This window comes from Thunnus thynnus, chromosome 19, assembly GCF_963924715.1.
Source record: "Thunnus thynnus chromosome 19, fThuThy2.1, whole genome shotgun sequence".
Lineage (NCBI taxonomy): Eukaryota > Metazoa > Chordata > Actinopteri > Scombriformes > Scombridae > Thunnus > Thunnus thynnus.
Window position 1 is genome coordinate 8,513,509 of NC_089535.1, and position 24,918 is coordinate 8,538,426.

A 24,918-nucleotide genomic window follows, 5' to 3' on the forward strand; every position below is an offset into this window, starting at 1 on the left:
CATGAGGTTTATTGTAGAATCTGTTGCAACCTACATTTCTAACAAGCAGTGAACTGACTTGTCATACATAAACACACAATCATGATTTTGTATTGGAATATTGCAATAAGACTCAGTATTATTCACAGCTTCGGCATACTGTGTGTCTCAGTCAAAAAATAAACGGCTCGGCTTGTTTGTGCCGGTCTGTTTGCGTGTATGTTCACCGCTTGATTGTTCATTTTTAGCTTAACAACAGCTTCTCTTTAATTTGACAAAGGATCCTGAAGACTTGAGCACACAAGGCGCACCCAAACCCATCAGAACACAGCGTATGTTATTATGTTTCGCTGACAGAGTAGTCGTCAAAGTGAGCAACGGGCACAGATGGGTGATGAGTGTGTCACACAATCATGATGAAACAAATGTGACATGATGTACTGTAGCCTGTCAAACAACACGGCAGTCGCTAGGTTGAACAGAAGGACACTGAAAGACATAGCTGTAACTGCAATAAAGGTTGTTATTTGTAGCCTGTTCCCGACATTATCCCTTCACCTACAGCTAGCACAGCTCTAGCTAATATACATCTTCTTCTTCTGCACTCGTCTCGTGCCACTAACCTGCAGCCGGAGTCAATACAAGGGCAATCGGTGCATAATAAAAGCATGCTTGTTTCTGGTGACCGCTTTCGCATGCATACTCCTGGGGCAATGATTTACAACCTGAAGAGAAGGAAGGGGATGTAGTAGAAAGCACTCTGCTGGATTGTCTGGTGTACTGGATGATCCTTTTGCAGATCCATAAGGGCAGTGTCAGGAAAATATAATGGGAATGATGCACTACCCATTTGCAGACTGTGCTCTTTTTGTAAAGATACTGACAATGTCTGACAACGCTGAACTCTTCATCCCCACAGGAATTTATCAAAGAAATATCAACCCAAGAAGAACTCACGAGAAGAAGAAGAGAGCAAGTAAGTCAAAGGAACTTTTTTCAAGCTGTATCCGAGCAGAATTACCTCTTTCCTCTGACATCACTTCCTGTAATCTCACCAGGTACACCTTCTGTCGAGCCTTCCTGACGACGCTTAATGAGTTAAACGACTATGCGGGTCAACACGAGGTCATCGCGGAGAACTTGACGTCCCAAATCATCGCCGAGCTTTCACGCTACTTGCAGGAGATCAAGACCGAGAGGAAATCGGTGAGACGTCTTTTAAAATTGATCCCATGCACTATTGCCAGTTTTTTATCCGAACTTCGTCCACATCATCTTCTCAGTCTTCCCGTGCCAGTGAACATTTTCTTCACACATGGGTTTTGTAAGGGGAAACAGACACACTGGCCTACACGAAATTAAGTAGTCCATTCCCTGAGCATATTCTGTTCTCCATGAACTGAGGTCATCGCAGAGTAAATATAGATACACCCAAAGGCTCGCCAGAAGTGCAGAACGTGACTGACTGAGTCCTTTTTGTGGAACAAAGTCACAGTCTCTCTATCATTACAAATTCATTTCTCTCTTTTAAACCAACGTACAAAAGACTGGTGCACCACACACTATTCTTAAAAAGTTGAAGTCACTCATGAATTGATTTGGTAGAGCGACGGACCTGCAGAGCATGATTCATAGGTAACAGTGTGGTGCCCATTTAAATCCATAGAGTTTGGTGGAGGAGCAGAGAGAAAGCTACCCAGCTGGATAAAAGTACTTTCTGAAAAAAAAAAAAGCTGTCATAGACTCTCTCATTGTCCCGGAAGGCCAGCTGAGAGAACTGGAGTGGAAAACCAAAACCAGAGGGCTGCTCGAAAGCACAGTGACCTTTTTTTAGAGTATATGCTCATGTGCACAACCAGTGACATCAGTGTCGCTGCCTCTGATACTCCACCTTAAAAGATGTGGTTTAAAAGTCTGTCTTTGCACAGTCAGATGCCCAAATGAGCATTGAAACAGTTTTTTTTTTCTTGCTGTAATCATTAGAAGATCTCTTCATAACGCACTTTCACTGTAAGTACCGGGGACAGAATCCACAGCCCTCCTTCTGTGCAAAAATGTATTTAAAAGTTTATTTGAAGCTAATATGGAGCTTCAGCTGTTCAAACTAGTCAAATAGAGTGTTTTTTTAGTGCCAAATTCCCTCTTTTTGTTATGATCCTTCCATGTAACTGAACAGGAAAACACCGTCCGCCGAGACACAAAGACAGAATTTTTTTACTGTGGAAAATATTCACTTCATTCGACAAACTGATGACTAAAGCTTCATATTATCTCCAGATAAACTTTTAAATGCATTGTTTCTCAAAAGCAGGACTGCGGATTTTGTCCTGCGTCACTTACATTGCAAGGGGATTTGTAAGTAGATCTTCTAATGGTTAATATGAACAGAGGGAAAGATTACAGCAAGAATAACATGTATCAATGTTTGTTCAGGCACCTGATTTTTGTTTTAGAATGGACTTGAAAAATTGTGAACCTATCCTTGGTTACATTTAACAACCAGTTTTGACTTGAAGCTCTGTTTGAGTTGCAGCAGACAGAGGAGAGTGAGGGGATTTCCAAAGGGGAATCAACCGCCCCCCCTGTTTTGGCCAGTTTTTTTGCTCTTTTGGCTTTAGTTTAGCCTGGTTCGGTTTGGCTTGGCATAGCAACGGCCTCTGTCTAGTGTCCAGATTTTAGGACCCCTGCTGCTCGTAGACTGCAGGATGTCACTCTGACACCCTCTTCCTCTTCATTTCTCCTCACTTCATCCAGTCAAACTCTTCTTCTTTTACTCAGATTTCTTTGAAAATGTTTTTCGGTCCACTCGGCCCTTCTGTCTTTCTCATTATCTCCCAATAATGTCTCCTTCAATAACTTTGTTTTCACAGTTCTGCGTCTTTATTTTCGTAGATGATATTGTGAATAGTTTCTCATGTGTCTGTCTTGACTTTAAAAGCCCATAATGTTTTTTTTTTTCTTTCAGTTAGCCAGACAGTGCGAGGGATTTTCCCTTTATAGCATGACCCCATAACTCACAGTTATCTTTTGTGAACAGAGGATGGTTCCATCGGGAGGCATTGAGCAAAGAGTTTCTCAGTCGTATTCAGAACGAGGTCGTCGTTTGGGCAAATGACACATTAATGCTCTTATTGTTTTGATTCAAAGATACACTTGTGGCCTCAACAGACGCATGAATGATGGAGAATGACACTGTTTGACAAGTGTTGGAACTGCCTCTGAGAAAAACGCAACCCAGAACGGTCTGTAACGCTATTAGAGAAGAAGTGTTACCCGGCATTGTGTCATTCTTTTCTCAGGTTTCATTCGCATGAATATTTAAGCACCACTCAGTGTTCTTTCTGTTGTTGCTTTTGATTTGTCTCCATGTCAGACAAAGTTGTGCAGACAGACCCAGACAGTGGGATTAGAGGAGGGTCAGGTCCTGGCCCCTCCTGGCTTTATTAGGAGCTTTACTAGACAGGTAAAACCCCACACTACAGACCCAGAAGGAGAAAAAAACAATAATACCTCATTAGTTTCTCATGTGGGGTTGTTTTGTAACTGACCTCAAGTCCCTTTTTTTCTGCTGTTTCCCTGAGTGAACCTCTTGCTAAGCTCAGCTTGAGGTGACATAGGAGGTGAGGCCAAGAATGTTGTCTTAAAGGATTTTAAGAAAGCAGATATACTTTGCTTTTACAAATTTTTATAGTCCAGGCTACTGGATTTGATGTGTTATGCAAACATATCTTAAATTATAAAGGCACAAGAGGAAATAAAAAGATACCCTCTCATTTACTTGCTTGTTTATTGCCCAATAGCATAATAGGCAATGGTGAAGAGCTGGCAGGGTTAATATGGGATGATGAGCTCTAAGTCTCACCGGACTGTGAATGTGCTGAGGAATCATATTAAGGTGTTCGGTCAGCATACTTCTATCCTCACCAGGCCTCCGATCACAGGGCTTAGGTGTCCTCTCTAATGAGGACTCATAAAGACCCGTAAATACTCAGCGAGACCTTCTGAGACTTCCCATTTACCGTAACACTTGTAATAATCATAGATGTCTCTGTACTATATTTACCGTCTGTGTCCACATGTGTTATTCAGAGTCCACTTGCGGGTTAGCGCTGTGTGTGCTTTGATGTATCCACTCGTACCCACATGATTATATCTTTTGGTGTCGGAGGGAAGTTCTATCTATCTTATCCAGCTGCGGTTTGACATGTTCAACCAGCTAGAAAACAAACATGAAAAAAAAAAGAATACATCTTATTCAGCTGACACGGCCGGGAAAATAAGCATAACCGTTTACCGAAGAGTCAGCCGAAAACCCCCATAATGCACTATAAAACATCTTTAGGTAGGTTTTGGCAGAGGATACTATCCTCATTTATCTCTTTGGACGTAGAGAAGAGAGATTCAAACACGGTGTAAGAACAATGTGTCTCTCCGGAGTGGCCTGACATGCCTCTTGGCGTTGAGTGGAAAGACAAATAGGAAGCTGAAAAGGGAGAATTGATGGTCGGATCTTCCCATAGTCGCTGTATACACATCTCTCAGGCTTCAGTATAAATGACCCCTGCAGTAATACTCTTTCTGAACAGTCGCCTAATGGTTTAAACATGAGCAGAAAAGTCTCAGTGGTCTTTTCGGGAGGTTTTATCATCTCTCTAGTCTCTATCTTGTTTGACTTATGGCTATTTCTAGTACCCAATGATTATAGTATATGTGTTGACAGGGACTGCAGGTGCACATTCCTATGAACCATGTCACATCAATGAATGACTAACAGATCAGTCGGAGCTCGTGGGTGCGGACAGACGCACATGTGTACACGCACGTGCACAAATAAACTGATGCGTGCAAGTGCTGGAGCAAAGTTTTTTTTCCCTCAGCAGAGCAGAGACCTCGTTGTTTTTTTTTGTTTTGCTCAAAACATATTACATAGTTTATGAACGTATGTGTGCCAACTCAAGAGGGAACATGTCTGTCTCACCTCAGCTCAGTCTGGTACAAGGATGACACTGGAAAATAGATAAGGGATAAGAGAGACAGCAGATAGTAGCTGCTGTAGCTCATGCTGGAGACACCAGAACACACGCACTTACATTTATTCATTCGGCAGACGCTTTTGTCCAAAGAGACGTACAAATTAAGTACAATCCGAGCTACGGTAGATCAAGGAGAAGCCATTGAGAATAAGTGCCTCGACATTCAGTCCCACGTTCCACCTGACACAAGCGCCGCGAGGCTCGCAAGTGTCTGAAGTGATATATAAGTGCATAGCAGAAAAACTTCAAATTCTTTATTTTGTCTTTCTTTTCATGAGAGAGAAAGCCTTAGAAGTATTGAGAGATGGAGGAAGAGCATATTAAGTGAGACAGTATTGGAGGAGGGAGGACTTGAAGTGATTTTTAAAGACAGAGATTCTGCTGACCCAATCGAGTTGGGCAACTCCACCGGGGGACATAGAGGAGTGGCTACTCTGTAGGCAAGCATTAGTCACTTGAATCTCATACAAGCAGCAACAGGATGCCAGTGCAGAGTAATGAAAAGTAGAGTTGCATGAGCTGTTTTTGCCTGGTTGTAGACCAGATGTGATGTTGCATTTTGGGTGACTATTTGCAGAGGTTTTACTGTGCATGCTGGGAGCTCTGCCATGAGGGCACAGTAGTCAAGAGGAGAGATGACAACATCCTGTACAAGGAGCTGATATAGTTAGTCAGATAAGGCCTGGTCTTTCTCATGTCATGTGGTGCCAAGCGACATGTGTCAGATGCACCGTGCTTGGTGAGCAGGTCGTCAATCACGACAGCCGGATTCGTAGCAGACTTTGTTGGAGAGAGCGAGGACAAGTTGAGCTTGTAATAATAGTTATGTTTGTGTTTGTGTATGCAGAGAAAGATGCCGTCTGTCACAGCTGCCTGTTACCTCACATCATTCTTATGTGTCTTGGCTTTGTTTCAAGGGTTTTGGTACCTTGAGGGAGTCCTGTGGTCTGTCTTGTACCAGGTGGCGCATAACTGCATGAGGAATGAAGAATTCCTTTGTCTATGAAAAACGGAGACACAGCAGTGAGAGCAGGCTTGCTCGGCATTATCGAGTAAATATTAGATCTGTTTTCCCTGATGTGCTTGGATGGCTAATAATCTTTTTTTTTTTCCAATCCTACTTTTATTACAGTTGATATATTGATGTAGTTTGGAGTCCAGTTTAAGAATTCGTCGATGCATTAAATTCAGCCTTTTTTTTCTCTCTCTCTCTCTCTCGCTGTCTTTCAAACGCCTGAGTAACTTGAGAGTGGCATCTTCAGGTCACTGACCTGTTGAAGTAGCCAGATGCCCCCCTGGCAGCGCTCACAGTCACATGCTCCTGCTGAGAGGGTGGAGAAAGACAGAGTATGTCAACTTGTGTTAAACATAAAGGCCTGGATGGACTAAGAGGGCGAAGAGTGTCTCTGCACTCTCCGAAATGAAACACAGAGAGGCCGACACCGAAGAACATCTGCCTGAGCGCGTGTCAGGATTTATACCTGCCTCCCAGATGGCTGTTAGTTACAAATAATGAAAGCGAATGATCTCATGTGTCTTGCTTCGGTCTGGTCCAAGCAAACACGACGGCGCTGTTAGGAGAAGAGTGTCAGCTGAGTTTGTTTATCTTGATGGTGATGGATGTTTTGTTGATGCACCACAAGATGCTGAATATTTTTCAGAAATGTTGTTATGGAGACAAATATTTGGCCGAACAAATGCACGACAGTAACGATGATGTCATCCAATCTGGTGCCACGGTCTGTGGAAAGGCTTTATTGTATCTTCGCTGCATCTTATCATCACTTTGTAAGACATATTTTTCAAAGTTCATCATCGAAACGATGGCTTCTTATCAAACAGGAATTTGAAGGCCAAGGTCTTAACAAACAAAAAAAGCTTGACTACACTATGTTTTGGTTTGACAGGACTTCAACTGCTCCACAATGTCCCATTTTCTTTTAGAGCTCAAATACTTCCTCTGAAACACTGGAGCACTTCCTTATTTTACTCAGCTTCCCTAGAAACTTTGGGAAAAAATGAGAAGTGCGACTACGTGAGGTAAACTGACGCACATTCTCACTAACTACTCTCATATCCAGTCCCATTCAGGTGAGATTAACCTTTTAGCCTCTTGCATCAGTCTTAATTTCACATCTCTTACTCGTATGTTTGCTTCATAGAATACTAAAGACTTCCTTGTGCTCTAAAGCGCTGAAACGCCAGAGAAGTACAAGCAACTGCTTTCTGTTCTTTATAATAGTCCGGGTCCATCACTGAATGGCAGCATCGATATTCAGCTCAGCTACTGCCCCTAGCTTCCGCGGTCTGGCGTAACCAAGGGATACCTCATTAACAGTCAAGCCTTTATGTCGTTTTCATTTTAGATTCTTTAGCAGATTGTGATGAATTTCAGACAACGGAGGAATCATCTGTATGCTTTACAAGCAATGATAATATCATTTTAAAACAAACAAATGTTTAAAATTTGTGCTGCATGTTTGCACTTCCAGGGGATCTGGCTGTAATCCACGACAGAGAGCTGTAGAAAGATGTGCTCGCCTCCGGGCCAATCGCTCTGGTCCCCCCGGAGCGAGATAGGCCAAGTGAGGCCTCATACAAAAAAACACACAGCGTATGGGCCGTGTGAGTTCAGACCAGCAGCTGCCACCTAGCCACGGACAATATGCCACACTCGGCGGTGCCAAAATCCACCGAGACCTATCCGTCTCTCCCCCCCCCTAGATTACAATATCTGGCCTCTCGTGCACTTCCACGTTTTATCTCATGGCATGTTTACTGGAAGCTTCTCGTTTCATGTCCAACCTTTGTTCTTTTTTACTATCTCAACTAACAGCTGTAACTGTCATGTTACTTTTTTTTTTTTTTTTATCCCTCTGGTCATTCATAAACCGTACCGAAGCATACATCAAATGGAAATCTTTGTTCAGAGGCAAGCCAACAACATAAACCTATCAAACTAACGTTAAAGCCCACAGAGGAGGAAACACTGTAAATAAAACTGTCTCAACAGTCAAAATGTGGGTGTATTTAATTTAAAAAAAAACTCTTCATCCCTCTCTATTCCTTGTAACATGTCTTCCAGATGAAAAGTGGCTCGTTCGCCTTTTTGATTGAACAGATTTATCATGCAACACCCTCTTCGGTTTCTCTGCTCATGAACCGTGCAGATTTTATTCATGTCGCTGAATTTATAAAAAATCAACGCACCGTCAATGTGTACAGAGAGCACAGAGGAATGTTTTTCGAGCAACACAATCCTCACTGTTGGCACCGTGCTCGCCGCACGCCATGTGACTTTACGGCTTCATTAAAAAAACGTCTGTTCTGCTTTACCACACTTGTCACTTGTCCTTTGACTGCTATGGTAACTTGATCTAAAATATGTTTGACCTTTTTATTTTATTGGAATCAGTATAAAGCCTTCATTCAGTGGGGTTTTTTAGCACAAGTCGGTGCCTAATGTGTGTTTAAATTGTAACACTGTCTCGGTCGGTGCACCTACGTCGAATTAGTGCGATATGATCTGGTGGCTTTTTAATCAAATAGACTTATAGCCATCTGCTAGCTTGTACAAATCTCTGAGAGCTAAGCCTGTGGTTTATGTGGTCATAATTTTTAATGTAGCAACAGTATCTATTTGAATTTGCCCTACTTTCTCACTTCATATGAATACTTTCCTGTAACAGTGTGAGTAATATTCATAGTGTTTAATGCTATGGCTGCTTCTAATTTACTATCCTCACTATGTCAAGGTCAGGTTCACCTGTTTTTAAATCCCTTAAGCTTTTGAATAGTCTGATAATATTTCTCTTTCCCCCCCACCCCCCCACCCCCATCTTTTCCAACAGCACTTCCATGATGGGCGTAAGGCACAGCAGCACATCGAGAGCTCGTGGAAGCAGCTGGAATCGGTGAGTGACCCCATTAACGTGCAGCACCGCTGTGTGGTTTCCCAGTAGCTGTCGTGCCCGGTCACAGTTGGTACAGTGACTCAAAATCGATAGAGACAAAAGTAGGACATAGTAAACAAAACGTAACTTAGTTCACTGTCACTAACACTAAAAATGACTTTAGCAGGTTACATTTTTGAATAGATGAACATTTATTCACCCTAAATTAAATCTGACAGAGGTAACACAGGGTAATAAGTTGATATCTGTTCAATCTAAATCAATCAATAAATCTAAACCTAACCCAAATCCTTTTTTTTTTACATTACAATCATTAGTATGTAGTCACAGAGTGTTTAAAAGTAATATAAAGTCATCACTAGGGATGGGGTTACTTGTTGAACATCTAATAAGGTTTAGCATTTATCATATGCAAGTAACTAAAGTTATAAACCACAAAAACTTGCATCTGTAATCACCTTTTGTCTGGCTAAAAAGCTTGAAAGACTGCAGTTCTTAGGGCCAGCCTAATTGATATTCACAACCTGTAGATACAACTTGAAAAGCAGATGAGCAGCGTTGAGTATTTTCGATGAGCTCCAATTACCGCAGATCCCGGCGCATGATAATTATCAAGTTTGCAAGCTCTAAACATCGATGTGATATTCATAAAAGTCTAACCGAGTGATTCTCCCCTGCTTTTAACATGATGCAATCAGCCAGATTATTTCTCAAGAGAAAAAGTTGCTTATCTGTTGATCCTTTTCAACTGCAAAAAAAAAACACAGAGAGTCCTTTTGCGGCTATAGAGTGGTGTTAGAGAGTGACGGTTCTTTTCACTCGCAAACAATCTTTGGCTGAGTACAAACACTGACCAGTCCACTTCCTATGGTTTTATTTAGCCGGTACAGAAATGAATAATGAGCCACACCTGATACGATCTGCTGTCAGTGACGTGTGTCATTTCAACCAATGAAAGCGATTGTTTCTGTATGGCTATTCGTTAAAAGAGGAGGTGAGAGATAAGAGAGAGCACCATAAACAAGCCTTCAGTACTTCTATTTTGGATATATCAGTTGATAGATTTACCTCAAATCATACATCTAATACAGAAAAGTCCAGAATAATCAGATAAAAACCTGTGGGGAAAAAACTATGCAACGATGACCTATTTAATGATTGGTGCTAATCTTTACAGTCATTCAATATCAGCACCACATGATACTAAAGCACACATTGCAACAGACATTTAAGGAGGGTTATATGTAATACATCATCACCAAAAACCAAAGAAGCACATGCAGGAGGTTGCAAACAGTCTGTCTGTGCTAAAAAAGAACATTTCTGTACACAGAGCCCCGAGGGACCTCCTGTTCTTCCAACAACGTGCCATTTCTTTTGCTCAAAATGTAGACAGAGCAGACTTTATAAGTATAGAATGAAATATAGAGGGCAGCCTCTTATATCAAGAAGGAATTATGCATTATAAATAAGGCTATAACATTAACAATGGTGTTATTGTATGTACAGTATGTCATTCGCACCCTGAATGCCAGGCTGACAATGTTAAGAATGTGCGAAGACTCTCAATGAGCTAATTATCATGAAATACTGCCTGAGGTATAAATAAAAACATCTTGAGATCACACCCTCAGAATTTGAAGTATCATTTGTTTTATGTGTTTTAGTCAGCAGTTATACAGTAAACCAGATTTTAGCTGTTTCACATCATTGTATAATGTAAGTTTTTGTTGAAAAGCCAGATAAGAGCGGATCCAGGAGTTTTTTATTTGCTTTAGCCAAGGAGCAAAAGGAGAGATAGCACAGAACACCACTTCTTATCTCTGCCTGGCCCCTTTGACGGAGAGGGGGGGAAGCATAACTGTAACTGTGAGAGGGATGCATAACCATGCCTTGTCCTCCTCAACTTCTCTGCGCTGTTCAATGATCCCATTGTGTGCGAGGCAGATAGTTTAGAGTGCGCGCCGGCCCAACAAACACTGATTGTTCGGCCGGAGGGGTCGGAGGAGGGGTTGGATGAATGCTTGTTTTTCTGTACACAAATGACCACTATGAACATTTATTTAATCTGCAGCCTGCAGATTTTGACAGACCCCCCACCCCCCCACCCCTCCCCGGCGGCCGTGTCAGTGACACACACTGACCTCTTGTCGCGCACGGCGCCGGGCCTGAAATGTATATGACGCATACGTAGATGTTATGACGTCCGTTATTATGCTTTTTAAAAAGGTCAATGTTTTTTAGTGTTTCCTGCTACAGCTCATGGCTAGAAATGCAATTTGTATTTCTTTCTTTGTTTTCTTTTTCCAGTGTAAAAGAAAGTTTGAGAGGGACTGTAAAGAAGCAGACAGAGCACAGCAATACTTTGAGAAGATGGACGCTGACATTAACGTGACTAAAGCTGATGTGGAAAAGGTATGTGTCATCCATCACGCCACCGCCAATCACACGAGCTCGTCTTGTACCCTTTCTCTAGATTGCCTGGCTTTTCCTTTCACCCATCTGCCCACCTAGCACCCTCGCCATTTTCTTTTACCCCCTCCCCCAGCTTTTGACTTCTCATTCCACCGAGCCCGACAGACAGCGAAGAGATCGAGTGACCGTGTGTCTTATGCTGTGTAAAAGCTGGCATTGTCTCAGCTGCACAGTGATCTGCTGCTAATCAAAGCTGATGGCAGCACCGAGTCCTCATTATCACCGTAGCGCAGCCACCAAATGGGCCTTAGCAACAGAGAGGACTGTGTGTCCACGGCAATGTGTTTATGTTTATGTGTGTGGGCTTTGCTTTATCTTTTTCATAATGACAAATCTTCATATAAAGGTTTCTGTGACTGATCCGTCTGAATGAAATCAGCATGTCTGACGATAGCAGGCAGTCATCTTCACATTCTCAGAACTTGTAGCACCAGATCCTCCTGGGATTTTTTTTAGCTGATGTAATTTCCTGTTGTCATAACCAATTAAAAGAGCCTTGAAAATCTCAGCCCCGTTTTTTAACCCACAAGGCTCCCACGCCCCGCAAGGCATCATGGGTCAGCAGCGCGTGCTCCATCCGCTGCATCATCAGCTGTCGCAGAGCAGAGCTCAGGCTCAGAGTTGACACAGTTCAGACCCGATTATTATGCAAATACAGGCCGGAATAAAGAGCCTTTCTGCACTCTGGACGTCCAGCCAAAAAGAGCTCACACTGAACTCGACTGGAAAGACCCGGCACAGCAGCTCAAGAAACCAGTCACTCAAACAAGAGCTGCGTTGTCTGTGATTACAGTTAATGCATTTATCGAAGCATAAAAGCCCCCATGCATTACACAGAATTCAGTTTATGGAAATGAAACAATGCTGTGTCTTTTTTTTTTTTTTTGCTCTTATTTAATAAGTTTCACTGTTTGTGTAAAGTTTACAGTTTATTGATGTGACAGATGCCCCAAAAATACCCCCGGCCACTCCATATATCATACTGTGTATTCTTTACATGTTTAATGAGCATTTTCTATTAACTTTTAGTTTCAGTTCATGCTACTCAAGTTTAATTTCAGTTTAATCCCTGGTGGTGCTTTAAGGATCCTCTTACATTTGAAATTTGATGCCTTTTTTAAGCTACTTCATTAATGCAAGAAATTACCTCATTTACATGATCCTTTTTACAATGTCCATATTTTCTTTTTTTTTGTTTCGGTTCGATTTTATGACAGAATATCTGGTGAAGCATTTCGATACCTTAATCTCAGACCAACCACAAATGTATTCTTGAAAACTTAAACATTAACTGTGAGGGATTATCTACATATTATCAAGGGGATTTTACAGGTGTAGTTAAATGGATGATAATAGTGAGACGAAGGTATGAAATACATCTAAAATCTTTTATCATGCATCAGCAAACATTAAGCAGCAATGTGGGCTATAGGAGAAATGTAGTTAATGGGCTGAAACAAACAAAACCATCCTTACGGTCCTTAAATTCAACATATTTACAAGATAAACATCATCTGGAAACTTCATATCAGGCATTCAACCATCACATTAAAAATGATTCATGAGGAATGTTTGAAATAGTCAGATTTTGATCTTTCTCACATTTCTCATATACTGTTTTGTTGTGTCAGATGTGATTGTTTTTATGTGATTTTGTGATGCCTGTTTTATGCTGCTGTTTTTGGAAAACCTTGTTAAATAAGAGCTAGATTAAAAAAAATATAAAACAGTAACTTAGTACACAGTTAAAACGCACACATGAGTCTTTCTATGTTCCTGAAGTGGACCACACGTACAGTAAGATGCTGTGTAAAACATGAAGGTTCATATTCCCAATGAATATGTATCCTTATCAGCATTTCCAATGTATTTATAGATCACCGCAAAAATATATAGCGTCCTCATTTATTTGTTTCTGTTGGACTGACCTCAGCTCTCTTTTTCACCTACTCACATTTCCTTTGTTCAGAAATAAAGAAAATAGAATAAAAAAGCCTGAAGTCCAGTCGATGCGGAAGGTGATTTCTCTTGTCTGTGACGATGATTCTATCAACTACGTTTAGATTCTCGAAAATAAAATGCAAATATGCGGATGCACAGTGTTTCCTCTGTATTCATTTAGCAGTGGCGTACCACCACAACAAGAATATCACCAACGCTACAAGAGAAATCAAGAAGTTGTGATTATATAGTGATTCAAAACATTTTTAACACTAGATCCATAACTTTAAACATAACTTTAGACTCAAACAGAAACAAATATGGGACAAAAACTAGAATTATTGCCCTAAAGCACAACAGCTGTTACTAAAATTACAGAGGAAACACTGATGTATGAAAAAACAGAGAGAATGTGTGTGTTTGATTTCGTTATATTGCCAGTTTTGTGTGTCTGTCTGTGGTTTTGACACATGCTCTGTGCTCTTAAGCTCAGGAGTATAAAGACACTAATATCTATCATGACATTTGCAAAGTTAACTGACATTTATTAAAAGAGTGCTCAGTTGATTCTTAGGTCATAAAACTAAGCCACTCAAAAAAAAAAGTATCTCTATGTGTGTTTTATTCTCTGTAGAGACATATTCCTTTCATCATTTAGAGGGCCTTTGAGTATTTATCACCAGAAGGGATGACATGTCACAAACTCAGCCTTGTTTGTGTCGGGATGTTAATCATAGTTAAAGCCTTCGGGGTGCGAGGAGGTCTGGGACGGACAGAACAGAGGCATGATGGGAGGAAAAAAGGGAAGACACAATGAGTTTATACATGTTTGTAGGCGTTGTTCTGTGTGTACTCGTGTCTGCGGTCATTAATATTCTGCAGCTACAGAACTACTTCACAGGCCGCTTTAAGATTTGAAATTAAACCATTTAACTCTCTGAACAAAGTTACTTGTCAGATACAAGACAAAAGAAAGAAACGATGATGTACTGTATGTTGACAAGGGTACTTCCAGGAGTTGCTTTTCTCTGTAATATGAAGAGCGACTGTTTGTCGAGCTGAGGTCTTGTGGTTTTTTTCTGAGCAGTTTCAGCAAACCTCTAACTTTTCCCTCTCCTCCTCTGGCAAAAAAATCCCTCAATTTGGGGTTTGGATTCACAGCCCAGATATCCACAAAGCTTGTTAGAGTTTTCTGAGGAACCCCCCCCCCCCACAGCTCTCCCAGACACTCACTGACTTCCCTAAGGTGGAGATCCCCGGTCATAAAGTTTTTAAAAAATGCCCTCATTTCCACTCATGCCCTGCCCTTACCAGTTGTGTCAGAGCAGTTTGCAGTGCCAGTATTTTAGTGTTTGATTGTGTGTTTGTTTACCGTGGTACTTCCCCATCTGAGTGATGACACACATGGAGGTCCAGGAAGTGCATCTATGGCAACTTCTTGTTAAGCTGGAAACAGCTAACAATCCTTTTTGTGTGTGTGTGTGTGTGTGTTTGTATATTTATTTTATGCCATGCCTTGAAGCGAAGTTCCCACAAGGTAGGTCCAGCGGACAGAGAGTCTGTTATACGTATCTGTGGGAACACACACACACACACTGTCTCGACTCGTGTCTCCACACACACACGCACACACTCATGTAGAGTCTCGACCAGGCCACTGTTAACACGCCCTGTCCTGTCTGACTGTGATCTGCTCTTTGTACAGTGGCTTGCCTCACTGTCGTCTGCTGAACACTCGAGGCTTATATGTGTGTGATGTAAGAAAGAAAAAAAAATGGAAGAAATGCTCGATATGTCGTGTGAGGCAGTAGCTTTCATTTGTGTTTGTAGATAGATAGATAAAAATATAGATACATACTGGCAACACAAGCTTATTTCCTCAAACTGACAACAGGATGCAATGTGGCTACAGGTACAGCAGCTCGCTAAGAGGTTTCGTTATCCGCCAGGTTACCATGGTGATGTTGTGTACCCTCATCCTCTCTTAGCACATTTTGCATGCACCTATCTACACCGGCGTAGCGCGCATGTCCATGAACGCATGCTCACAGGCCGCACGTAGAACGAAACAGGTGGACTTTCACATGTGCTTTTTAGCTCTCCTCTGGATTTCACATTCCTTTTCTGGAGGCCGTGACTATCGTTTTCCACCGAAGTATTGTCTGTCATCCCTCCCGTGCTGGCAATAACGTACCTTTGTGTCTGCCGGCTGTCTCCTCTCTGATGTCCTCCTTTTCCTTCTATTATGTCATCTATTACTTACCCATATGTCTGTGAGAGAGAGAGAGTGCCTCCGACTGGTGTGTGTGGGTGAAAACTGGATGAAGTCCTTCAAATTCTTCCCTCAGGACTATTACCTATGCAGGGTTATGTTCCCTCTACTGCCCCACACAGTTATTTGGCTGCAGTTTTTTTTTTTTTTTTTCTGCCCATTTGCATTCAGTGGACCAAAATGCTGACTGCAGTCACGGGTTCATAAGGCGACTCTTTGTTATAGACCCAATGAAACCAGCGTTTGTGCGTGGACGGGCCTCAGATGTAACGGAAAGAGGAAACAGATACGAGTACTTAGCTACACGAACACACACACACACACACACGCACACCCCACATGCTGTCTAGCTGAGATAATCTCATCTCCATCTGCTTGCTGTGGGTCTGTAATAGGCTGCTCCTGCTGCGTTTCTGCCTGCCTGCCTGCCTTCTCTCTCTCTCTCTCTGTCACTGAACTACCTTAAAATAATCAACATTATCGACAGTAGAGATAGGCCAGACTGGGAGGGCAAATCCAAATCCCTCCGTTCTGCAGCCAATGCAGGCTGTCGTCTCCCTTTCTACTTGTTTGTCCTGGCCCACATATAGTCTTAACGCCGACGGCTGCTGCTGCTGCCTGACTTGGATTTGCACCTGTGACCGTGCGTCCACGAGCTCTATGTCTATGTGCGTACACGTGCATGCATGAGTTTATGCACAAATGAGTTTATGCTTATGGCTGTGTGTGCGTGTGTGTGCGTATGTGTGTGTGTGTATGTAACCCATTCGTTTATGTGTTAATCCAGGGACACTGAGGTTTAGTGAGCAGAGCGTGTCTATGATGTTCATGTTTGTGTGTGTGTGTGGTTTTTTTTTTCTCCAGGCACGACAGCAAGCTCAGATGAGGCACCAGATGGCTGCTGACAGTAAGGGCGAATACTCCTCCTACCTGCAAAAGTTCAACCAGGAGCAGAATGACCATTACTATACAATTATCCCCAACATATTCCAGGTAAATAAAATAATATATTTCAGCTTTTTTTTTGTTGTTGCAGACATTTTATTTGTGTGTTTATTATTTCTTCTTTCAGAATTCGGTGTGCAAATGCAGCTGGAAGTACCAACTGACTGAAAAGCCAGTCACAACAGTGCATTCATGTGCAGTCATTAGTGAGCTAGTGAATTTAATGCCATTTGCAACCCACCACCCCCCACTTCCCTCTGGGTTGACTACTAAAAATAAATTCTCAACATGTGGGAAACACTGAGGGTAAAAAGCCATCATTATTAAGACTGCGGTTATTTTGTACAAGCTATTTAGTAGAAGTTATGTCGTCGTGCGTTACATTCAGACAGATTGTTGGGGTTTGTGATCCAGAAATCATATACAAACAAGAAAGATGTTTTGTCAGATCTTTGATGTTCAACTCTTCCAGGCAGGACTTGATGACTCATACTCATTTTCAGTGCAAGAACAACTCACTTAACCCTCATTCTATAACACAATAAAGCTTGTATTTAAGAACAAACGTATCTGTTTTCATGTAGAAACTTCAAGACATGGAGGAGAGAAGAATCGAGAGGATAGGACTGTGCATGAAGACGTTCGCAGACGTGGACCGCCAAGTGCTGCCCATCGTGGGGAAATGTTTAGACGGCATGACGAAAGCCGCCGAGTCCATCGAACCCAAGACCGTGAGTATACAGATTTACATATACGTGCACTCATGAGACCATATGGGACGTATTACTCACTCAGCCGGTGTGGTCGGTCGCAGCCCACACGCTACAGACTGGGATCTCACTTCAGCAACAAGCGTGCCAGCGTGCGCGGGTACTCTTTGGCCGACTTGTTAAAAATAAAAACAGCTCACCTGTGAACAGCAAAGAGCTGTGGGAGGGACGGCGTTGTTACTGAGAGAACAGCTGAACAAAATGAGTCAGTTTATGTGCTGACTTCCCTTTTACAGTAAGAAAATCAGCCTCCCCCCGAGCAGCCTTCAGGGCTTTGTGTCACTTAAAAATACAAAGCATAATTCCCCTCCATGCTGAGACTGACGAATGATTTCCAGCTTGAGTTTCATCCTGAGACGATGCTGGAAAAATCAGAGGGAAACGGTTTAAACCGAGGAGGAGACGACTGGAGAGCTATGCATTACTTATAGGCTGCGTCGGCCCGCTTCCAAAGAACAGTCCACTCTTGATACACACACACACACACACACACACTTTCTTAAGAGCTTTGCTGAGTATTCACTGTCAGGTGTGGTTGCAGAGGAAGCATCACTGCAGTCCATTAAATTTAATACCTGCACCTGTTCTGGAAACAAAAGGAAGTGAACTACCGTGCTTCCTGTTGTGTGAAGCCTTCGTATTATCAGGCTATACAGCTGATCTGCACTAAGGCTTAAGTTTTATCCCACGGCTCGTTATTGTTTATTATTTGTATATGTAAAAGAGAAAACGAGCGGTGTGATATATTGAGATGTCACACGCTGGCTGCCTGCCGCGTGACCGAAAAAACAACCCCAGGGATTGCATAGCATGTGTGTGTGTGTGTGTGTGTGTATGTCTAGCTGTGTGTGCATGGCCTAGCTCCAGGAAGATGACTCCAGCCTGTGACTGGATGCTGCAGTAAACAACAGCGGAGAATAACATGTCACATGTTTTTTTTTTTTTCCCCCCCGTCTCTCTCTCTCTCTGTCTCTCTTCCTCTCTCTGTCTCTTTCTCTTCTCTCATGTATACAGTGAACAAAAGCAGATCTTATGACCCCCCGTTTCTAACTCCAAACCAGACCCTCTTCCCTTATCAGCTAAGATAGGCACACTGTACTTGATTAACGCGCTGCTTCCTGTGTCTGACGAGCCCGGCTATAACTTGACCTCATTGTTTCTGTCATAACTCCTGCCTGACAGATTTAGGTCTTTTTCCTTTCCTCTGCTGCGGCTCTCACAAACCAAATAACGACCTGTCCTTTCACGACACGCTCGTCAACCGTTATCAGAGAAACGTCTATAAACAAGAGAGTCATCAGGCCACCATTGTGTTGCGTCTTATCTCCAGACCTGCTGATTAGCAGGATAATCTCAACAAACAGGAGGCATGCGGAGATCCCCCTTAAAGTTTTAGAGCTCTAATGATTAGTCAATCAACAGAAAATATACCCGCAACAATTTTGATAATTGTATAATAGTTTCAACATTTTGGTGGGGTTTTTTTTAGAATAAATGGCAACAATTCACTGGTTCCAGCTTCCCAAATGTGAATATTTTCTGGTTTTCATACTCATCTATAATTATAAAATGATTATCTTTGGGTTTTTGGATCGTTGGTCAGACAAAACAAGACATTTTAGCTCTCAGATGAACATTTTTCACAATTTACTGACATTTTAAGAACCACACAAATAATCAGTCAATCAACAAAATAACCGGTAGATCAATCAAGTTAGTTGCAGCCCTAATTGCCTAACATTTTATGATTCTTCTGCTGATACTTGAATAAATAAAAATGAATTATAATGTATCAAGGATAAGGCTGACACTGATTGCTGCAACCTCTTTCCCCCTCGCCCCCACTAGGACTCAAAGCAAGTGGTGGAGTCTTACAAGTCTGGGTTCGAGCCCCCGGGAGATGTGGAGTTTGAGGACTACGGCCAGGCCATGAAGAGAACGGCGTCCGAAACCAGCCTGTCCAACTCCAGAGAGGGCAAAGAGAAGCCTGCTGGAAAGAGCAAGGGCAAACTGTGGCCTTTCATTAAGAACAAGAACAAGGTAACACATGAATGCACACTTAACACAGAGACTCGTTTCACTCCGACGTGCAACAAAGCCTCACTGGTTTTAGGTCATTTGGCGAGAGTTTCCTCACTTTGGAGGTCACCTTGCGCTCTGGGAAGATTTTTTTTTTTGTGGGGGGTTAGGGTGTAGAAAAAACATGTGTTCAATGTTACATTTGTAGTATTTGTCACACTGTTAATTGTGGTTTTTATATTTGATTTAGCTTTATTTGTGTAGACGCTTTGACTTTTGTTGACCGCTGTTAAGCTCAAGAAATCTTTTGCTAGTTCACTGTTAGTATTGCAATTTCTGTTGTTATCATTTGCCACCTGTTGTCCTCCTCCCCGGCAATCACCCTCGCCAATTTGGAGCCTCCCCCTCTGTAACACACACTAATGCATTTCTGCCTTCATTTTTGTGGATGGACTCAACTGGCAGATATTAACTCGCTGTCGGATCTGAAATAACAAGTCTCCCTTCGTCATTTTTTTTTTTTCCATTGACTGGTGATCAGCCTTTTGAGTCGCCTCCTTCAGTTTCCTGCTCAGCAAAAAAAAACTGATCTCTGACTGTCTTATGGGCTGGTGGCACTGTTGGTAACGAATTAGATCAGAGCATGAGTGAGCTTTATGGGTGTGGGTGTGTGGGTGTGTGGGAGAAAGACTGGAAGAAAGTATGTGCAATGCTTGATGAGAAACCTCAGTGTACTTTTTGATTTACTCCTTAAACAAAAAAAAATGAGGCAAACTTATTTGGAACAGTTTCCTTTTATCTGTGATGTACTAAGGATTACTTTTCTATATCTGTAAGTGTTTGGGAACACAGACAGCCATACAGAGAGGAGGTATTTACACTGTACACTCACATATGCATGCAAGAATAACAGAAACACATACAAAAATAGAACATTACTCTTCTATTTCAGTATAAAAGCATCAGTATTGCCTCACAAAACCAGCTCAAGACCTTTCAGAGTTTTTTTTTTTATTTTTATTTTAGTGAATCCTGCGTCAAAAGTTTTTTCAGTCTCTTTGTATTTGAACGAAGGGTTTCTGAATCACTCGCCCATGCATGCGCACTGTGTGGTATCTTAAAGCTCATCACCGCTTCATTCTCTCACTCCTAAACTACCGGTTGATGAATTATGCAGTCGGGATGTTTTAGGACAGCGATAAGCAATTACATTTCTCTCTGATGATGATGACGGCCTCAAATTCCGCTGCTCTTATCCTTGGGGATGTGGTGAATTTTCTCTCGTCCTGGCTGGCATGCGACGAGGTCGGGAAGTTAAAAAAAAAAAAAAAGGATTTCTAAACTGGAAAACCTGCATGCGCTTTGACTGAAACTCTTTGCTGTTTGCTTTGTTGCAGCCGCTTGCTTTAACACATTTTATGCTTCCTTCTCACTCTGGTTTTCTTCTTTATTTTTAACTGTTTTTATGTGTTTTAACTTTTTTTTTTTTTCCCACAACATAACAACTGATAAGCTAGGTGTGACATTCCTTCGGTTGTCCTTTATGTTCCGTTTGGGTTTTTTTGTTGTGTGTTTATTTTTTAATATTTGTAGGAGGCTTATTTATTTCGTTTTGTGTTCCCTCCTCCTTTTCCTCCTGTCTTTTTTTTCTCGTTGGATTCTCGCCCCCTTCTTCTTCTTCTTCTTCTTCCATGTTTTTACCTCCTCCTCCTCCTCCTCCTCCTCCTCCTCCTCCTCCTCTCGTCACGGCTCCCTCTCTTACTGGTAGCTTATGTCCCTGTTAACGTCCCCCCACCAGCCCCCACCTGCCCCCCCAGCCTCATCCCCGCCCTCACCCTCTGCTGTTCCCAACGACCCTCAGTCTCCCAAGCAACACAAGGAGCCCCTCTCTCACCGCCTCAACGACTTCATGACCTCCAAACCCAAAATGCACTGCCTCCGGAGCCTGAGGCGAGGGGTAAGTGCGTGTGTGTCCAGCAAGCTTCGTGCATGCGTATGTGTGTGCGTGTGTGTGCGTGTGTGTGTGTGTGTGTGTGTCTCTACACCTGTATCCAAGCTCTGTACCTGTTACACTGTATGAGTGAGGCAATATCAAGATAGAAGTGTTTACACAGTGTTTTTAAGGTAATAACACCTACATGTTGTCATCATATAGCTGCTGATTGAACATTACATTTACTACTAATAACTGAATTAATCTCTATGTAGATAATATGGCCACAATTTAAAAATAGCACATATATGAATACTATTTTTACAAAATAGCAGCAGCACAACAGGCCTCCCACCCTCACTCATACAGCGCTTCAGGCTTTATGCTTCTCTAGCATGCTTCCGTAGCGCATAACTGTGAATCCATGATACCCGTCTGACTCACCAGCAGTCTCTCCATCTCGTCCCTTCATTCTTCATATTAACTGCTCATAACGACAAATCCTTCTCACCGTCCTTCCCTCCCTCCGACAGAAATTTAGCAAGACGCTTGAGCAGACTCGGCAGTAGCATGGAGACTGCAGTCGCTCCCTGCGCACTTCACTGCAGTCTTTGCTGGAGGCAGATTTGTTTTGTTTTGTTTTGGTTTTTTTTTTTTGCACATGATATAAGGAGAAGAATATAAAGAAGTGGGTTAACTCTCACAGTATCAAGTGATGGGTTGTGGATATTGCAGCAGGCTGACTGAGTCACTCTTGTGTGGAGCAAGATGACCAGTTCAGTAATTTTAGAAGGCTTCCTGGAGGGTGGTTTTTATCAGCACCACCCCAAGCTCCTGATGGGTGTCATCAACAGTTCCCGTTCTAAAGTCCAGCTTGTGTTGTAATGGAGTGGCTGGGCCGGGGCAGGTCAAAGCACTCCTTCCTGTAAACGCACTTCAACCTCCAGCTCTCCTTGACCTCAGGAATGGGTGGCAACTCACGCGTTCCTTCCGGCCAACCCCAACAAATATAGTTTTTTGTTTACATTCATTTTTTTTGAAAGGGCAGCGGTTAATCAAAGTGAAAACATTCATATGAATTGGTGCTGACATGACGTCTGAAAAGGCGAAAGAACAATACGGCGCAACAGTGCAGTACGCGAGCATATCATAGAGGAAATGATCGAAGGTCGGCAGAAAAAAAAAAAAGGAAGTATGGAACAGGAAGCGCACGTTTCTGAAAGCGGAAGTGCTGAAACAGCTCATGAGAAGAGCGATAAAAAAAAAAGAAAATAGACAGAGTTAAATCAAACGCATTGTGTTAAAACTATGCACAGATTAAAAGATAGAAGTTTGACCTTTCTGCAACATTTTATGCCACAAGAGAAGGTTGTATGAAGGTTTGGAGGTCACGAGGGGTTTTGTTTCTATTATAAATCATAAATAGAGCAGGAAAGCCTTTAGAGAATCAAAGACTCCTTTCCATATCTCATGACAACACATTTATTTAATTTGTACTGCTTTCCATGTCTGACAGCAACCTGTTTCTGTTTGTTTCATGTATATAGATGTTGGTTTGATTTATAGTACAGTTTACAATATAATTGCTTTTCTTTGTGGAATAAATCTACATACATTTGTTAAACTGACAACAAGAGGTTCATGGTTTATCCAGGAAATAACAACTAGTCCTTTAGGGACACTAGCCTCACTGCCTCACTGGCACAGATAGTTTGAGCTAATGCCTCTGAACAGCTGCTGGAATAGCAATTCCTCAGCTCTTACAAACAAAGCCTGCATCCATCTTGTCAAGCCAAGTTAACAAAACAGGACTTTAAAACCGATACCTTTTGCTAATTTTAAGAAGAAAGCATATTTATTAAGATTGAACAAAAGCTAGAGTCAGAAATATTCTATGAGATTCTGTCCCAGCTGCAGCTAAAACCAAGAAAATACAATCGTATTCCTCTCCTACCTCCTGCAAGGAAAACATAGAGTCACATTAGGGATTAGGGTAGTTCTGCCAGCGGAGGTGGGGAGTTGTCTCTCTCTGCACAGTGGAGGGATGTCTACCCCTGCAGGAGAGCCTTTGTGTAGTGCACATTAGCTGTCTAATCCATCCACAGTCGCTGTGCAGAGTATGTGCGCGTGTATGTGTGTAATGTGGGATGGAAAAGAGAGAGTGTTGAAGTCGAATTAAGACAGTGTACAGTATAAGAGCTTAAAGGTGCAGTGTGTAGGAAGCTACGGTGGCCGTGAAACTAGAGCCGGTGTTTGGTTTGTCCGTCGTGGGCTACCGTAACATGACTCAGGGCTCCATGGAAGAGGGCCCACTCCCTATGTAGATATAAAGGGCTCATTCTAAGGCAACAAAAACACAATTCTTATTATACAATAATGAAAACATATACTCCATTTCTGCTTAGTCCGTTCCGCTAGACGCCACTAAATTCTACACACAGCACCTTTAAGATGTTAGTGCTTTTCTAATTGACAAAGCTGTATTCTCTCTGACGACCATCACAGCAGCAATCCCCGCACTCGCTCATTTGTCACAAAGAGCTTATGAAGAGGACTCTGGGCCGACCCACATATGCTTTCGAAGCCAGGCAATATGTTGTAAGTGTGTGTGTGAAGGACGTGAAGTGAGTGCAGGTGCCTGGAAGAAAGCCTGAATGAATACTGAACATTATTTGCGGACGTGTTTGTGTGTGTGTTTAGTAAAAACCATGTACAACACAGACAGTAGCCTCGTCGATAATTTGTCGTCTGACACATTCGGTCTATACGAGGGAGACTGTTTGTCACAATTAACGAGGCAAACATTTCCTCACAAAGGAGGCTAGTGTCTGTGTCCGGCTCAGTATTGATCACATGGCTGTGACACACGTAGTAACGAGACGAATGAATCGGAGAAGATGATGACTTCATCCCACATCACATGTATCAGCTTCAGGTTTCTTGTCGCCCCCCCCCCCGCCGTGTCCCGCAGCTGTTTTCGGAGCTTCCCCCGCCGAGCATCTCCAAGGGGGTCAATTCACAAAGTGTCACAAGCACCTGAGGATGTGGAGAAATTATGGGCGAGAGGATGACATTCATCCCACCCAGCAATCACCCCCTCTTCGCTATTTAAATCTCACTCTGAGGTGGATGTAACGTTCGGCGAGGTGTTGGTCACACTTTGGATCTGGATACAGCCTATCAATATCCAGAATTCACCCCTCCAGGGCTTTAATTGTGCTGGCATACCATACTGCAGTTATCTGTTTGTAAGGACCATAATATACTTGTATATCTGTGTCTGTCTTGAGTGGTTGGAAAGGGTTTTAGGTAGATCTGTGGACCAGATTTGTTGGGTTTTTTTTGGCAAAACTTTAATTAAAATGTTTCTCTTCTACCTAGTCTCATTATATAATCCACATATGACACACTAGAAAGAGAAACAAGGCCTTTTATCCAGTGTGTAAGTATAAATAAAACATCTTTCGTGCTCTGAAAGTGAAGTTTCACACATGTAGGAAATGTGAGAATAATGTAGCGGTGGGGATGCGAGGGAGGGGGAGGATCATAAGGCGTCATAGTGAGGCCCGTAACAGGCCGATTCCAGGTGGATGACTTGATTAGTGGACTAAAGTTGAGTAGAGCTCCTCAGTGCACC

At 42.4% G+C, this 24,918-nt stretch overlaps 1 protein-coding gene across 14 annotated transcripts in view; it reads left to right on the forward strand.

Annotated features, from left to right (window-relative positions):
- Positions 1 to 24,918, forward strand: part of fnbp1b (formin binding protein 1b) — a 61,080-nt gene that overhangs the window by 24,125 nt on the left and 12,037 nt on the right. For 8 of the 14 annotated variants that reach the window (XM_067575056.1, XM_067575053.1, XM_067575048.1 and 5 more), the window contains exons 3-10: positions 899 to 955; positions 1,038 to 1,185; positions 8,864 to 8,926; positions 11,237 to 11,341; positions 16,479 to 16,607; positions 17,144 to 17,290; positions 19,178 to 19,369; positions 21,117 to 21,305. In XM_067575056.1, coding sequence (XP_067431157.1) covers positions 899 to 955; positions 1,038 to 1,185; positions 8,864 to 8,926; positions 11,237 to 11,341; positions 16,479 to 16,607; positions 17,144 to 17,290; positions 19,178 to 19,369; positions 21,117 to 21,305 — 1,030 coding nt within the window. The remainder of the gene's footprint in view (positions 1 to 898; positions 956 to 1,037; positions 1,186 to 8,863; positions 8,927 to 11,236; positions 11,342 to 16,478; positions 16,608 to 17,143; positions 17,291 to 19,177; positions 19,370 to 21,116; positions 21,306 to 24,918) is intronic. The other 6 variants (XM_067575057.1, XM_067575058.1, XM_067575059.1 and 3 more) reach the window with 2 other exon arrangements.